Source organism: Hyposmocoma kahamanoa, unplaced genomic scaffold (genome assembly GCF_003589595.1).
Source record: "Hyposmocoma kahamanoa isolate Upper Pololo Valley unplaced genomic scaffold, ASM358959v1 112964, whole genome shotgun sequence".
Lineage (NCBI taxonomy): Eukaryota > Metazoa > Arthropoda > Insecta > Lepidoptera > Cosmopterigidae > Hyposmocoma > Hyposmocoma kahamanoa.
The window spans coordinates 1-19205 of record NW_020653378.1 but is presented as its reverse complement, the minus strand read 5'-3'; the positions used below and the strand labels follow the sequence as shown (position 1 = coordinate 19205).

At 36.7% G+C, this 19205-nt stretch overlaps 1 protein-coding gene across 1 annotated transcript; it reads right to left on the bottom strand.

Moving 5' to 3' along the window:
* Positions 1-3511: 3511 nt before the first annotated feature.
* Positions 3512-15141, bottom strand: LOC113239014 (prostaglandin E2 receptor EP2 subtype). Its single transcript, XM_026475884.1, has 7 exons — positions 14972-15141; positions 11777-12152; positions 10719-10895; positions 6743-6926; positions 6023-6288; positions 3702-3896; positions 3512-3580 (listed from the first exon to the last, which is right to left on the bottom strand). Exons 2-7 carry the CDS (start codon positions 11999-12001, stop codon positions 3512-3514), a joined length of 1116 nt encoding a protein of 371 aa, XP_026331669.1. The 5' UTR covers positions 12002-12152; positions 14972-15141.
* Positions 15142-19205: the final 4064 nt, after the last annotated feature.

Here is a 19205-nt window from a genome sequence, read left to right as displayed (position 1 = left end):
ACAGCGATTTGGCATGCTTAAGATGAGTTCATCAAAATCACTTTGAGGAATGGCCGCCCATGTGTTTTGTAACAAGTCAAAATATTGTTGTAGAGTATGTACGGTATGCATACTCGGCACAGCTCTTCTTTGAAGCATATCCCATGCGTGCTCAATTGGATTGAGGTCTGGCGATTGAGCAGGCCACGGCAGAACGTTGATACGAGCTTCGGCAAGAATGCGTGTTACGACTCTAGCCGTGTGTGGACGTGAATATCTCAAACGTTCATGACGTCCAGATGTTCTCCAAACTCTAGTACGTCTTGTATCCGGTCTCATACCGAAGCGGGATTCATCCGAAAAGCACACATAGCGCCAGTATTCTTCCTCCCAGTTTCTGTCTTCGCGAGCCCATCGTAAACGGGTCCTGCGATTGCAGGGTGCAATAGGTGGAACTCTGAGCGGCCTTCGGGATCGCAGACCGACTTCACGTAAACGATTTCGGATTGTTTGATCGCTTATTAGCAAGCCTGAGGAGCTGTGGAGCCTCGTAACCAACATCATGGCGGTCATGGTACGATTCCGTCGAGCAGTATTTTGGATATACCGGTCCTGTCTGCGAGTCGTGATGCGAGATCGTCCTCCATGTCGCTCGGCCACGCTGCCCGTCATGCGATAGCGCGTCCAGAGGCGACTTATGACGCTCTGTGTAGTGTTAAGAGTGAAAGCCACAGCACGTTGCCTGGAACCAGCTTCCAACATTCCGACGGCTCGCATCATCACTTCTCGGGTTAAATGATGTCGTCTCTCCGTAATAATGTAAATTGTTTCGGTTCCGATGCAGATATTGTAATGATTTTGACAAAACGCTATAACTCATTTTTATACAAAACCACATTGACAATCGATTTTCTTCTTATTATCGAATTTTAAACAATATTCCTTATTTAAATGTTAAAACTCACTAAAAAGTATCAATAGCGTTACAAAAAAGTTAATATAATTAACCCTAATTGCAGCAATACTCTTAAACGTACTTGATCCCTAGACACTTTTGATGTGTGTAATTCGTTTTGACTGGTGTTACGTTTGTTTGAGACTTTCTTCTTAACAATATACCACAAATTTTCTATCGGGTTTAAATCCGGACTATTTGCTGGCCAGTCTAAAACGGATATACGCTGTTCGCTAAGGAAACATTTGACGCTATTGGCCGTGTGTTTAGAATTATTGTCATGCTGTTCCAGGTTACAGGCAAATGATCGTCCGAGTAGGAAATCATTGTGTCCTCTAAGATATTTTTGTACTGCCATGATCCATTGTACCTTCAATCTTCCGAACGGGACCAACTCCACATCCGGAAAAACACCCCCAAACTTTAATGTTTCCGCCACTGTGCTTGACTATGCTCCTTGTGCATTTATAATTAAAAGCACCGTTTACAGGACGTCGAACATAGTGCTTTGCATCTGAATTTACCATGTTTATTTTCGTTTCATCTGAAAATAAAACTTTTTTCCAGTCTCGTACCGTCCAATTAATATATTTTTTTGCGAATAACAATCGCTTCTCTCGATGTTGCTTGGTAAGAAGCAGTACCTTTCGAGAGGTTCTTCCAAATAATTTAGCTTCCACTAATCTTCGGCGTATCAGTCTTGATGAGACGTTTCTGGGGTCATCAGGCGAAAAAACTTCATTTTTAATCTGATTTGAGCCTTTAAATGCATTGATTTACAAATAAATGGACGACGGGTCTAATACAAAAACCACGAAAAAAATGTCCCAAGTCAACCTATTTAAACGTAGTGACATGTAAAGGAATATGAAAAAGCTAAAACGTTGAATTTAAATTGTAATGTCATCGCAGTACTGTCTAATTTTGCTTGCTTCGCTGTCAGTCGAACAAACGAAGACTAAAGCGTGAATGACGCTCTGTATACGATTTTAACGCCCTATAAGTTCGTACACTTTTTAGCGCGGACCCGACGTCCATATAATTGTAAGTCAATGTTTAAATGGGTCTTTTTTAGCAACGCGAACGATTAGCTTATCTTCTCTGGGAGAGGTTTTACTTGGCCGAGCCTTTCTAAGAACATTATCAACAGTTCCATGTGTTTTATAGTGATCAATTGCATTAAAAACTTTCTTCACAGAACATTTTAAATGCTCAGCTATTCTTCTGTACGTCCACTTTTGATCTAAACGTAAATTAACAATTATTTGCCTAGTTGACACGTCACAACTTTTATTTTTGCCCATTTTGAACAAAATTAAATTCAAATCAAATTTTGAATTGCCGCCAAATTAATAGAAAACATCAAGAAAGAAATGTTTATTCTTCAATTTCAAAAAAAGAACGAGCTATAGATGCTTTTTTGAAATGTTTCTAATTAGACGTCCAAGCGGCCAGGAACAGAAAAAATACTTGTACATTGTGTAAGACTAAGACTCATTTTATAATTTAAAGTATGTTGTTTTATAATGTAAAGATATGTTTTATTTTTTATGCATTTAATGATTTTTTATTTGAGTGGCTATTATTTATTATTGAATTTATATATTTTTCACGAACATTTGTGCGTTGAAGTTAAACTTCCTTCAATCATAAGAAGTGTTTCTAATTAAACGACCACCACTGTATATATATAGATATATATACACACACACACACACACACAACAATATATATATACATCATATATATAACAACATTACAGTCCTACATAAGATTTGTAACGAACGAAGTACTAGAGGTGGGCTGCATAAGTGAGTCATCGCTTCTTATCGTTTAAAAATGCTACATGAGGGTGGGGACAGTCGTAGAGCCGATTCAGGTGACAAGCCTAAACGTGCTTTTACACCGGCGAGACGAGACGAGGCGAGATGACGATTGAAATTTGTATGGCTAAATTTCATTTTTCTCCTAGCGCATCTTCGGTGGAAAGTATTTATTTGGTCTGTGGTGGAAATAGTCTGGATTGACGAGGTTGGGCGAAGCGAGAATTGAAATATTTGTTGATGTAATATTGAAACGTATTGCTGTCTTCAGAGTATAATACTCTTCCGTTAACATGTTTCATAATAATAATTTAAGAGACATGTTACTTCAGCAGTGTGTACTGAACAGCACTGAATTGTCACCCACAACCATAGTGCGAGCTCGCACGAGCTCTTTATTAATGACATTTTTTGATGGAAATAGGCAGGCGATATTTCTATTCTCGTCTTGCCTCGTCTCATCTCGTCTCGTCGGTATAAAACCACCTTAAGGGTCGCCTTAAATTGCCACAGCAAAGTGACGTGACGCCGGCGATGCATTTAAGACGAGCAATGCAACATAAGCCTTATTTTAAGTAAAGTAAAGTAAAAGTCGCAGCAATAAGGTATTCTTTGAAAAATAGATAGCTGCTGAATGACGGGATTTCAAGCTGCGTAGCGCGAACTTTTGAAATAGCAATGCAATATAGAACTTCATTTCTACTGGGTTAATAAAGTGAGTATTTCTTTGAATGCAAAGGAAAGCTCACTCAGCTCAGCGCTCTGCCTGTACTACAGAACTATAGAATGGAAAATGACCCACTATGAACATAACAGTGGCAATCTGGTGACAAAAGTTAGCTTGACATGACAAACACTTTGAAGGCAGGTATGTAAGTTATGTTAAAACTATTTAACATAACTTACTAACGTTACGTATCTAGCACATAAAAATTAATATTTACCCGCTTGAAACAATGCGCAATGGAGTGGCAGAAGGATGACAGCGACATTTTTCTGCGCTGCCTCATAAGGACGTACAGGATAGGGTCTAGCACATAGTTGAGCATCATTAGCAAGTCGGATAAATTGCCAAGCTTTTTTAGAGATGAGTTTGTCCAGTGATCCGGGCCCAGTGCTAGGAACAATGTTGACGTTATCTATAAAAAAAGTATAGAATTAGGTTGGTAGCTATTTGGTGCGTAGGTACATGAACTGAAACCTAGGTACTACCCAAGACTATGAGTCTAGATTAAAACAGTTACATAATCTTCATTATTTAGTCTAATCTGTGCTAGGTGGTATTCATTCATTCATTTTATTTAAGAGCCATGCTCTTGTCGGTGTAGCCTCCTCCACTCCTCAAGCAGTTTGAATTTCTAGTCAGAAAAGTAGTCACTTTTTCTAACGGGCATGGCTTGCTGTATGAAACATTATACAATTGTGTACCTTAGCAAATAATACACAAATATCTGTGGATATTTATCAACGCATCTTTCTATCTATTTATCCGAATGGGCGGGATTACGTGAAAATTAAAGTCATTGTTCTTGATGATGCTATTTATTGAACAATTTACGAACGAAATTAAAAGGAAATGTATAGTGTTAAAAATAGCGCCCAAGCGACAGGATCAAATTGAACATTCTATATCCGGTGATGGAATAAATTCAATTAACTGAAACAACAACGGGTGATGTATTACCCGTGTTTGGGCATCATAAATGGGGCGGGTCATTAGAGATGACGACTACGACGCCGTCACCCCACCAATAACTACCTACTCGTCCTTAATTGATCAATTACTTGATAACGTATGATACTTCAACACGTCAAATTATGTGATCATGAAATGAAGAAATAATTGACAATTCCAATCTGACGACTGATATTTTAGCGACCCGATGTAGGTACTAGTAAATCATTCTCAAATAATCCATTTACATATTCCTAATCAGTGGTCTCTTGTTCGATTCACATCAATTTTATTATCTACATTATATTTTTGTGGTCGAAATCTTGTCTATTCGGTAAGATTTATTAAGTAGTTTGATAGATAAAATATAGATCTTCTATCTACCTAAATAAACAACGAACGGTCTGTGTCGAAGAAGTAGAGCAATAACAACATTCTCGATTGTTAGTATAGGTACTTAAACATAAAGGAATTTATATATTAAATGATATGCATCAACTTGGAGCTGATTAATTTAAACGTACATAGTTGCGAAGCGTTCTTTGGTTGCCATTCTGATGAAACAATAAAATATTTGGCTAGCTTGCCGGCTTACCCACTTGCATACAGATGAGCTCACAAGAAGTGGACAATTGACATACAATGTCCATTGATGACGCGACATTAACAGCTTGCGTGTTTGCTGGCCTGCTCACTTTTTTTTAACATAATTTATACATACACTGAATTTTTTTTCATTACTACTTCTACTATATGCATACTATAATAGTAATGTTCCTCCCAGAGTATCCTAAGATGGTTATATACTTGGTAGATAGGTTGTAGGTAGAACGAAGCTATAACCCAGGAAGATGCTATAGCATTATATCTTTGATCCATTTCAAAGTTGCTTCGTATGACACTTCTCGATAGATATGGGCGTTAAGAATAAACGCCGCCCCATCTAAAACCATTACGAGTAATGTAACTAAATTAGTCTACATTAAAGCCCAAAGTATCTACAGAAGACTGTGACAGAAAGCCGTATAGCTAAATATATAGTTTACTAATCCATTCTTGACGTAATCCAAGGACGTGAACTTCGCAGAATTACCTACTTAATGTTTTGCATCAACGTTACGCGTTTTAAAACGTTCGCTGAATATTAAACATAGGTAGGCATCCCTTTAAAGTCGATAGCGACCTATTGTTTGTTACGCCATTTATAAAATGGACAAGGAGTTCTTTAGCCTATTATTATCACCCTTTCAGCCGAATGACGTCCACTGCTGAACACAGTCTTCAGCCTATGTGAGTGGGTTATTGTTTTCTACTCTAAATAATTTTATACAATTTCTTTTTTGTATATTACTGGATAAACGCGATTTTTGTTAAAGATAGGTATTTTAGCATGTATGTATATACGAACTATTGTGTAACAATTGTTTTTACGAAGTACTTTTTAAACTAAAAGTCGACACTATTAAGGGTGTTTTAGAGTACATAATGCCAATAGTATTGACCATTGTCGAACGCGAAAAATGCATGTACACTTTTGTCATAAATCCAGGTCTTTTACAACACCTATTTAGTTGTTGAAAGTCTACTTACCATTTGCGGTAGCCAGCAAATCATAAAGAGTACGGACAGTGTAGCCATAAGTCTACTAAAGGCGACTTCCTCGGCAGTGGCAGCATTGTGATGTAGGGTCATGTTATTCCCAGAGTTAAGGCTGCGGTTGAGATCGCGTTGCCGACAACTACTCTTGGAGACACGCCGCACTACGGGCTGGCCTTCTGCACGTGGAGCAGTGATCGCATATAGAGCTTGGATCACCGCCAAGTTGCAGTACACTAACACCACGCATAGAAGAGTACCTAATACAAAGAAAGTAACTGTAAATAATAGTCTTATCTCTAATATAGATACGTACCTAAACAATATCGAAAATAATTAAGGACTTTTTCACTTTGTTGGATTTCTTTCCATTTCAATTGTGTAGGGATTTATCTTATATTGTCAATATTAGACTGAATCGAACGCCGAATAATCATTCTTGGTTATCAGTACCTAAACATTACTAGGTAACTATATTAGTTTTCACTGACGACGATGCAAGAAAAATGTTTTGACGTCAGAAAAACTTTGCGGCAAAACATATATACCGATAAGCTTTTGTGGTATTATTTGGGTAATTTTAATTTGACCTTGCTTGTATCATGTAAAAACTCTACGTAGGGAAAAGCAACGGCGAGGTGATAACACGTGTTATTGGAAGCCGATTACAAAAGTACCTTTATCGATATTTTTGGAATAATTGTTTTAACTCACCAAAAATAACATAAAAGACGGCATAAGCAAAATCCTTAGGTTCAGTTGCTTTTCGATATCGGGTGCATGTGTTTTTGGATTCATCGTAATAAATGCCGACTCCTAGCAAGGGGGCACAGGTCAGCAGGGCTGCCCAGAACCATGAAATGATTAGTGCCGTTCTGATCACGTAGTACGTAATTTGCTGTAACAAAAACAAATAGGTACCTGCTGTTAATAATACCTACTTACAGGAACGTAGAAACCGTAATTATAATGCAACACCCCTCTCCTGTCTCCTATCTGGCAGTCCAGCCACTGCCATATGAATATTGTGGTAAAAAATCCGCCTATTAAACATTACGGTTATGGCAAAGTCGGGACTGAATATATCCACTTGACTATAATTGGGTGTTGTTGTAACTAAGTTATAATACAAGACTTTGGACCAAATCAATATTTGGGGTAAACTCAGACAAAACTTGAACCATTACCACAAATACAATCATGAAACTTTTGTGTATCAGAAAGTTTGTTACACAATATGTTACAGCGATATGTGTAATCGCATACTCATAAAAGATGTTCTTACTAAAATACTCTTTATATTTAAATAAATAGATAAAGCAAGAGAAGTTGTAATTGTGTCTAAGTACTTCAATATTATTTACAAAGATACAATAGCTAAATAGACACCACGCCAATACATTTTATCTAATTTGACATTCAAAAAGTATTCGATCAATCCTAGTTGGACCACTTAAACCCAGATAATTTTAGAAAATGAAACTATTTTTCCGGATTTAAATCGCGTATATTTGTTAATTCAAACAAACCTTTTGTTTGTTTGAAAAAACAGATATACGCGATTTAAATCCGGAAAAATAGTTTCATTTCCTATGTGTACCAATCGCGAAAACCTAAGAACCAGATAATTTTGTTTTCTACGACTTTGGACGTCGCAATAAAGTTTTTAGGAGTACGTTAAATGTTATTTCAGGTCCATAAATCAGCTTATCAGAGAAAGTTTTACGGGAAATTGAATTTGTTTGAATGTCCAATTCGAATAAATTGTATTTATTAGATAGTTACTGGGAAAACTTATGCAAGTAGGTACTCACACTATCATTGAATTTAAAAAAAATACTAAGTAATTACTTATTAGTTATTATAGGTACATGCAATGAATATACGACGTTAATTTTTTTTAATTGTTAGTATTTGCAATGAAAATATGATTGCATAATTTACTAACATGTCTATGAGTCAAACCTACCGCTTTAAAATGTTTGGATTCGGAACGTGGAACAAAATCGAGTTGAATATGCGATTGGCCCATTTATCGCTTTTAACTGTTACAAGACGCACAAAAACTTTACAATGCAAATATTTTTTGTCGTGGAATACGCACAGGATACGTGTGTCGTCGTTACAAGCTACCTTCCCTTGTTGTGGCCGTAAGTTGATTTTATTCACATTGGAATTAGGTGTCATTATTCTTTATGCGGCAGTCGTTTCAGAATGTTAATAATATTAGTTAATGATAATATTGGTTTTACATTAAGTACTTATTGAATATAAATTTATCCCGTCAGATGACAAGGCTGTTGACTTTTGCCCTATTAACTTACATTTACGTCAATCATTTATGTTCGGATTTGATATAATAAGTTCGAGTCGTTCGCCTCGGGTAAAGTGTTCAGGATATGGCACGGTGAAATATAATTAGGCACTTACGGGCAGCGGAAGCAGCGTGCTCAGCACCCGTACAAATACCCAAACAACTGCAGTTAATACGTCATTTATTATTCCACTCGGTGTATGCAAATACGTTTGTTTACAAAATTAGATGTGACTAATTTTTTTACTAACTAGGTACTGAATTTGTTTAACAGAAGGAAAACTGAGTATTAGAGTATTGGATGTCGACGAAAAACCGTACGAATTTCGTAATAATCCAGCTTCCCATCTTTGGAAGCTATTTTGAAAGCAAAGCAACAACAGCTAAATATGTCAAGGAAAAATTTTTCTGCGCAACAAGTTGAAAAGGATTTGAGACGAAGGGAGGCAATTTCACAGAAGATTGCGTTTTCATCAAACGTTATTGAAAACCTTTTACTGTTGTTCTTTTTACTGTGTAAACTTGTACACAAAACTCGTTTCTTAATATCTGTTCGTATGAGGGATTTTCATGAATGAATTTCATGATAACCGTTCATTCGTGTGTGTAGGAAATTAGTAGATGACAAGTTCTATTTTCGAAGCAGACGCCATAGGAATATTTCGTAGAAAAATAGGTATAGATATTAAAATCACTATTTTGGCTGTTATTAATTGTTCTTTAGAATCATAATTTATAGACTTTAATTTTTGATTTCACCTTAATTTCCATTGGTGTTATAAAAACATTGCTTGTTTATACCTGACCTGCCGTTTTATGATTTTCATTTGGTAGGATAGGGTGGCAATGTCGATGGGGAGCAAAAACAGCAAGTTTGTGTACGTGTCCACAACTAGATTTCACGTGTTTGATGTCGGGTAACATTTAATGATTTGATGTTTTAACAAATTTATTAATGTATCAAATAATTCCATGGATCTGCTTCTATGAATACGGGATCTCATCATTCAACTGGCTGTAATCTACTTGACTTTGCGGGAAATGATAAGATATATTTTCTTTAAGCAATGTGCTCATCTGTTGGACGTAACACGAATTAAAGCAGATAATAAAAAGTCGTTTCACTACGATCGTTAATCACTTGTAAAATTAAAATGTAATAGATACAAAATACTTTACTTAATGACTCAAATATAAGGTTGAAAATACTATAATAACACTTCGGAAATAAATAAATTTTTAAGATGCCTTTTTCTAAAGTACTTTACAAACATTTCCGTACCTTATTATGTAGAGTCTGATGATATTTTACGTAAGCTGACAAAGGCGGGGTTTTCTAGTTGCATCCTTTCTCAAAAATTTATAAACTTCGAAATCAATTCATTTGTTGGTGCCTACATATCACAAAGAAACTATATATATCTATGCAGCTTAATAATGCTAATAAACAGGTCATATGTGGCACAGTAAGGGGTGCTCACAGTTTATGGATATTCGTTAATTCATTCGGCTGACGATCGATGATATTACGCAGTTCTTTTACGTAATAAGGTTTATATCTACCCCAGGTGAGCAAAGGACCTAACTTGAAAGTAAATGAAACGTTAATCCGGATACTTAAGAAATTTACTTTTACATCATAATAAAGAATTGAGGCGGAAAGATCTTGGAAGTCGTTTAACATCGACAACTTTGTCAAAAACAAACAACATCGGCAGTCAAGGAAAGTAAAAAAAATTAAAAAACAATTATTAAAAATCTAAAATTTGCGAAATGAGCGAAATATACTCATGAGGTTCATGTGCTGTTGATTTATTTTAGCATATACGAGTAATTTTAGTATACACCACGTTTTTTAAATACTTTGATCAGTCTTTTTCTCTGTGATTTTTGGTTTATCAATATAGACAGTTTACCCTGTTGTAGAATTTATCACAGGCACTCCATATCAGCTATCAAAACGGGAATAAACATGATTAAACCATTTAATAGTTATCGCACACTTACCTATTAATCCGAAGTTTCGGCCAGCCTGTGCGATGCGATGGATGAAGATTCTTCCGTCGAGACAGAGACCTAACATCGCATAGGTGTGCAAATACCTAACAAATTTAATCGCGTTTATTTCCGTTTTGATATGGATGGTGAGTGATAAATGCTGCAATAGAGTGTAAACTTTCTCATATTTGCAATGTTGTAGCAACGTGAAAATATAAAAGTGTATAGAAATATAGAAATGCCTTATTTGTAGGCCTATCTACAAGACGAGAAGACAGTGTTGCTCATTAGGAATCAATCTGCGACACAATTATGGGATGACATAGGAACCTATAGTTGTATTATGAATGCGATGGTTTTGTAAAATGTATCATTAACCTTTTGATACAGGAACGGTCGAGTGAGTGCGAGATATCGCTCTAAAGCCATGGTGACAGCGATGCAGACGCTGCCGATACCAAAGATGCGGAGTACGACTCTCGCCGCGCAGTAATACTTGTCACTCCTCAGCTCCGGGTGATATTCCGACACCATCAGTAAACACATCATGCCGACCTGTTTTTACATAAAAAATATAAATACCGAAGCTTATACAAATGACACACATTTTGAAGTACAAAATCTTGAAATTTCAAAACACTAAAATTACTTTCGTTTTTTGAAAATGAAAATGTTCTGTAATTCACATTTCAAACATTTTTCAGTACGGAATTTCACAGTTGTACATCCAATGAGCGAAAGTTTACGGTATGCTTATATAAACACTTGCATATATTATACAATCATAACACACACACACGAACGCACGCATGCACGCACGAAAGCACGCACGCACGCACGCACGCACGCACACGCACACGCACGCGCACACACACACACACACACACACACACACACACACACACACACACACACACACACACATAATATAAAATACACAAATACATAAATGTATGTATACTTAAATAAACGATGAATTATTGTGATACTATTGTTTGCGCTAACAATGAATAAGTCACCACGTAGTATGAGATTCATAGACAAATAAAGTATATTTAAAGCGCAGCGGTGTTTCAGTCAAGTTATTTAGGTAAGTACCTAACAGATTTCTAGAAATACCATTTTTTGGTTACAAGTTAAATGGTGATTTATACTTAAATAACTAAGACACCCTTATAACGGATCAGTTAATGTTTAGGACACTTTCGCCAGATACGAGTATTATGCTACTTGGTACTGTATATAAATTATTGATAGTAGCCAATAAATCTGACATAATCATTAAAGTTTCATAGTTGGGATACATTGGTAATTATTTGATATAAATTGTGATATGTTATTATTCGCTTTGGCTTCATTTAATTTCGCTTAGGCCATCTTAAATCGTTCAAATAAATTCATCAAATAACAGAACTATATAGTCTCTATATACTTACCAAAGCGACCAGGTCATTTGCAGCAAGAGATGTCAAGAGGAGCAGATGTTTACGATTTCTGACGCGACGCTCTCCGAGCCTTAGAGCAATAATAGCAATAGCGTTCCCAATTATACCGATGGTGTACACCACCTTTGCCACTGGTATTATCGACATTGGTTCTTTCAGCAAAGTCGGTGGATGTGTTACATTGGCGAATGTTTGAGTGAAATTTGTTGATGCCATCCTTAATATTTTATAGAGTAGCCAATTGATAATTTGAAGTCAGCCCAAGTTTCGCTCCGTCGGAATGTGCTCGATTGTTTTAATGGCAAAATGTTGTTTCCAAAAGCACCAATAAATACGTGACTTTTCCCTAAGGCCATTGAAGGTGAACCTGAAAACAATATTCATAATTAATAAATAATGACTGTTATTGATAAACAGGGGAATTATATGTAATGATGACATTGAGAAATGTATGAATTGACATGTCGGAATGAAGTTGTAAGTATATATTTAAAATTATAGGATATTCATATCCCTGGTAGTATATAAAACGACATGTAGTGTTCATCATATATATGAAAGTCATAAAAATTGTCCGAACTACATGAAATAAAGAATATACAGGGTTATTTTTAAAATACTAACAACATCATAAACAACAATTTTTTTTTCATGACTCTTTACAAAAAATACATTTACCAAAATAAACTTGAGTTTTTGTTGTACTTTCTGACACTTTTAGATCTATATTTCGTAGAATAAGGCTCAACTCACACTGGCGTGAGTCGAAGCGTCGTCGCGTCGCATCATGTTTTTCAACTACAACGCATGGCGACACGCGTCGTCGCGTGACGGCGCTTGTATTAGCGCGACCGGATCAGTGTGGTCGGCGTCTGACGCGTCACTGCGCGCAAGCAACCGCTCCACTTTATATTTGCATAACACAAATTTGTACCTTAATAATGGGAAAATATAGATGAATATCCTATAGGCGAAAAACATGACACGTCGCTATCCTTCGACTCTGCGCCAGGGTGAGTTGAGCCTAACTTCAAACGTGCAAGCGTTCTCTGCGACGGATCCCACTCCCGTCCTGCACAGAGTTATTTATTAACGTTTAGAGCGATTTATTCAATTGTATTTATTTTTATATGAAAGTAAAATCTGATGAATTGTTATAAGTCATGGAACAAAAGTTGTTCTTGTTTATGATGTTAGTATATAGTCCTGCGAGATTGTTAGCATTTTAAAAAAAGCCATGTAGATATGTGTGAAATTTTATACCTTTCCTATTTAAGCGTAATAAAAATATCGCTTAATTTACTTCGTAGAATCTTTAAAACTCTCTCCTAAATACTTATTATTTCTCAGATGTGTCTTTATTACACCATGGGCGCGAAATTGCGAACTTTATTTTTTAAGATCATTACTCTTACCGGCTTAAAAGCATCCTCATCTTATCCAATTTAATTTGTAATAAAAATTCCGTCTACGACGTTTCATTTCATAAGAGTTTTTAAATATAGATTAATACATATATTAATTATAAGAAATTACATGTACATACAAATGTTATTTAAGGAGCATGATAACAACTTATTTGTTAAGTTAATAAAACGTTACGCTAATAGATAGTCGCAAATAAAGAAGTTAACGATCAACGACATCTGTAAATAAGTTAACGATCGGCGCCACAAGGAGCTTAATCACTTCATGAACGCTATCGGGCGTCGAGCTATACTTGATAGTAATTTGAGAGCATCACAAACGTACCCTGGTGCCCACTAATTAATTCCTGCCCTTCAAACACAACCCACCATCAATGGCCAATAACGACACCGTACATAATTGCAAATGGTAGAGTACCTAAATTTTCCAAGCGATTTGACTATATAGTCCGCGATACAGATCCATTGAGGACTGACAACTGTCCCTATCTACCGACCCGAGAGATAGAGTTTTCCGGAGAGACTATGGGCTCTTTCGGCTTTTGCGCGTCTACGCGTCTCTGGCGGACCCGGACTTGGGTATGGACTCGCTGGGGTTTGTGGTTGGCTGCAGAGATGGACATGTTTGTCTGCCCGGTTTTGCATGTTTTTTTAGTAGCGGTCTAGTTGAGGGCCTGTAGCGCGCTGAGTTGCCCTTTAAGTTGGAAGCTATCCGGTCATTGTCCGGACATTGCCGCAGGACACTGTGACCGGCATCTCCGGCACTAGCCTGAGCTAGTAGAGGATAAACTAGATATCCTCCGGTCCCTCCAGCCGCTTAGGTTATTGGGAACTGGAGAGACGTCGTTTTTCGGCGTCGGAAAGTGAGCGTGCCTTACAGCTCCAGTACCTATCTGGAAAATAGGGAGGGCACTGTACGTGCACCCGGGGCGGCTCAGCCTAGGCACTTGTCTCTCGAAGAACCGGATGAAGTCAAGTGACAGAGGTCTGTGACAACCCTGTACACTGGCTGTACTGGGGTCAGAACCTGAACTTATAAGGTTCCTGTGCGCGCACAGGTTATAGTGCCCTTCTCGTGTGCCCTCAAGGTAGGTAAGGAGGGTCACTATAATCAAAACTATCGTAGAAAGATGTGGAGCTTGAGGACTAACAACATAGAAAGACTGTAAATATTCTCTGAACCTATTTTCTTTTGCGTTAAAGTAAATGTAATAATATGGTAATAATCCATTTGATATTTATTATACATCGTTAAAATTAATTTAAAATTGTGAAAACTAGTCTCTGCTACTCAATCATTACTCCTTTTTTTTTTCAGATTTTCCTTGTGCTTATCAATCTTTACCTAGCTAATCTTTTGAAATAGTTTTTTTGTCTGACATTACATTAACTCTAAATTTTTTTAATGTATGGTGTTAGGCATAAATGAAATTCGCAGTAAAGGATTCGTAGAGTAACGTAAATGAAAAGTAGTAATATTGACCTAAAATTAAATTTATATTTTGCTAAAACGTAAAAACCGTTTTTAATAGGTACTACCTTTACATCACTTTGTTATGAAAGCACAAGCAAAATTTATAAACGTCAGCTGAGTTCCCCTTTACTAACTTTGTAACACCGAATGAGTGAATTTAAAATTCTATTTAGAATTGAGTTAGTTGCCCGACTCTTTCTTTTGTTTTAAACATACAACTTCGCCCCAGTGAGTCTAAATAACTAATTTAGTCAGTTGTGTTAGTTTGATTTTCCGAATTCTTACCTTATTTTTACATTGCCAGTATCTTACTTCGATCACGAAAAATTTATTATAATATATAAGTATGTCCTTTTCAATTTGTTTTATTTCGTAAAAGTGTTTAGGAAATCAATTGTGCCCGGGCTACCCGATAATTACACGCACAGAGAAGCATGCGCTCAAGCGAATTCCACGGGGACTACTGAGAGCCACAGGCTAGAAGTGCCCGTCATTTCGCAGTTCTGCACCATTTCGGTAGGATATTACTACTCTCCCTTATAGGTATCGTTCGTTATACATTATTACATAAGATTGTCTGCTTGTTTAGATGTCATTTTCTGAATATTATCTTTATTTTTGTAATTACTTTCTCATTAATTTTATTTAATTTAAGCTCCTATTTCTGAATCCCAATTGATTGAATTTAGGCGTACTGATAAAGAATATTTAATTTTTATTTGTCTCTTTCACTATAATTTAAAACTGTTTGTTTAGTATTGTACCTTGGTGTTAGATAATAGCGTAAACAGTTTGTGTAGCTTAACCTGTAGTTGAGAGTCATGTTTCGATCATTTGTAGAGGTATTATTATTATCTGGGTGTGGCAAAAAATATGTAATAGTACAAATTAAAGGAGGAAATGCTCTCCTATATAATATGTTGTTTATTTGCGAACAAAACACTGTCAGTTAATAATTTACTTTGCACCGAGTTTACACGTAGGGACAGGAGAAGGAAAATATAAAGATTGATACATTATTAGAACAAAGTATGCATCACTTATTTACACTTATATTGATAATTTAGGTTTGAGCTTTTGTTTTTATAAAATTATTTATGTAAAACATGACTGCGTAATTTTAGAAACAGTAAGAACACATTTGGTTGCTCCACTTAATGTGGTTTTTAATCGTCACCAAATAAGGTAAAACAACAATATAATTATCAAACACAGAAACATTGTTCGCCGTACCAAATCATAATATTTACCCGATCCCTTAAATTAAATCAGTAATGATCTACATACCTACAATGATAGAACTAGAGTTTTTGTATTCATTTTCAACGTTTTTTACATTTAAACTTGTCACTGACTGGTATGTACACATATTGTTACTAACAATAAATGCTCTTAATTGAAATTAAATAAATCTATTATGAATGCGATGTACGTAGAATTATGTTGAAAAATAGTAAACAATTAATAATGGAGCTATACTTAATTAATTGAATAAAACAAATTCTCGCTACGTTGATTTTACGCTGGTTAAATTCATAGCCGGCGAGGAAAAACAAAGTGACGGCGCGGAGCTCAGCGCACATTACCATATATCACGAATTTATTGTTGTCAGTCAATAATCTCAGTACAGAGTACTAAAAAAACCGAACTCAAAAGTACGTGGAATTACGTCTATTTGCTAAGTTTTATTGAAATATCCCCTAGTTCGCAGTGGCTGTATAGTGATACAGGACTTGACACTGGAGATAATAAAAAAAATAGGTTCTCACTACGACACTACTCAAAGTATATTGAGAGAAAAAAGCCTTGAATTGGAGAAATAGCAAAATCAACCATTAAAGAAATTGCTCCTAAATTAAAGTTATGCGCTATTTACAAAAATGAATCTTCATGCGTGAACAGCCACCCTTCGAGGTGGATGATTTTCTTCAAAATGAAATGGGACCACTATGGAAGTACCCCCTTTCCAAAAAAAAAGAATCATGAAAATCGGTTCACAAATACCGGAGTTATCGCGTAACATCCATACAAAAAAAAGAACATACAGTCGAATTGAGAACCTCCTCCTTTTTTGAAGTCGGTTAGAAATTAAAATCAAAATAATCTCTATTTCATAGATAAGTATTACTATACTTGAAATCGTCACATTGGTTAAACTCTATCGCTCATTCGTAAGGCAGATTCCCTTGTGAAAAATGAGCAAGAAGCTAGGGGTTGCTCTTTGTAAATAACATTTGTACGCATTCAACATTTACAATATATTTTCGTTTGTTTCCAAATATCAGAGACCGACACTACTTCCATGAGCTAAACGGGTTACTATCACGAATTTTTGTCATCCAAATGCGCAAAAGTTGTATAATAAATAACCTTTAACTACACTCGCGAGCAACCAAATCGACTCAAGCGCTACCTCTACATTCAAACATTGTTCTATATAAAAGTATACAACATTTCAATAAAAATAATATGCCATTTGAAAGCTTGAAACCTAAGCTTTAAAAAAACATCAATATCAATAAATAAAACAAGTACCAACATGTTCATTTGCGCAATTAGGGAGAATGGGACTAATTACTACCTACGCTACCTGCTAGTTGCGCTACCCTCTACCCCTATAAAAACCCCCGTGACCCTTGAATCCTTATCAGTCGCTTATCAACAGTTGACCGATACACATCTCCGCAACCTGCATTCATTGTTTTCAAGAAACCATGGATACCACACCTCAAGAAGCCGCTCAAGTTGTTGCCTTATTGCAACAAGGACTCAGTCAGCGAGTAGTGGCTTCCCAGCTTCACTTGAGTCAATCTGCTGTATCCCGAGTATACCGACGGTATCAAGAGACCGGAGCATTCACTCGGAGATCAACAACCAGCCGCCACCGTTGTACTTCTGAAGGAGACGACCGTTTCATTGTCTCAACCATCCTGCGAAATCGGCACCTTACGGGTGTCGACGTGCAGGGCGAGCTGAGACGTGTTCGAGGCGTAGCTGTCAGTGAGTGGACAGTAAGAAGACGTCTGAAGGAAGCCAATCTGTCTCCAAAAAGGCCTGCAACAGGCCCCAAATTGACTGCAGGCCACCGGCAAGCTCGGCTACAGTTTGCTCGAGAGCATCTTAACTGGAGCTTTGGGCAATGGCGGTCGGTCCTATTCACTGACGAGTGCAGGATGTGTCTGCATGGCAGTGACAGGAGAGGCCGGGTCTACAGGCGTCCGGGAGAGCGATTTGCCCAATGCTGTTTCGCAGAAACCGTTGCCTATGGTGGCGGTTCTTGCATGATGTGGGCTGGTATCTCGTTGGAGGGTAAAACCGAGCTCGTTTTCGTGCCTGGAGGAGGCCGAGGATCGGGACTGGGAGCTGATGGGTACATCACAAATATTCTCCTGGAACATGTTGTGCCCTACGCAGGATTTGTTGGCGAAGACTTCATCCTAATGCACGACAATGCTCGATGCCACACAGCCCGCGTTACTCAGGAGTTCCTTCAAGAAGTCGATTTGCGCACAATGGACTGGCCTGCGCTAAGTCCAGACCTAAATCCCATCGAGCATTTATGGGACGAGCTCAAACGAAGGGTACGAGCAAGAAATCCAGCTCCTTCGAGCCTGGAAGAACTGAAGGCAGCTTTATTAGAGGAGTGGGAAGGTATTCCTCAAGACAACGTCAAAAAACTAATAAGATCGATGAAGAATCGATTACGTGCTGTAATTAGGGCTAGGGGAGGCAATACCAAATATTGAATTAATAAATTTTATACTTCTTAAGAAAAAAACGTATTTTATTTGTGTCAAACTCCTTTACCCAAAATCCCATTTTTCTCCCATTTAAGTTCAGACACCGGTAATAAAAAAAAGTATACATGGATATTAATAATGACGACATTTCCTAAAAGCTGAAGTTTCAAGCTTTCAAATGGCATATTATTTTTATTGAAATGTTGTATACTTTTATGTAGAACAATGTTTGAATGTAGAGGTAGCGCTTGAGTCGATTTGGTTGCTCGCGAGTGTAGTATAAAGTTTTTGTTTCACTATAGCGTGAATGGCAAATTTTGTGTATTGTATTGTATTAATTTTGTATATTGTATTAAGTGTTCACAGAGATATTTATTCCTGTATTAATTATTCCGCAATACTGCCATGACCAGCCTTTATACACACATCAAAAGTGTCTAGGGATCCAGAGAATATTTTTGAAATAAAAATTATTTAAGCAATATTTACCAAATCCAGTCTTCCAGGACGACTTCTTACTTTAATGCTTATGTTTTATTTAACCGCTTACCCCTATATTTAATTAAAATAAAGTAAAATTGATGTTTTTGCAAATTGTGGGAAAGAACTCAAATTAACGGCGTCTATTAAATGACAAAAAAACGGCGAAAATGATGATTTTGCTCATTTTTATTGTAAAGATAAGAAAATTAATAATCTGTATTTCCACCATTAACACGAATCACACAATAACAGCGATTTGGCATGCTTAAGATGAGTTCATCAAAATCACTTTGAG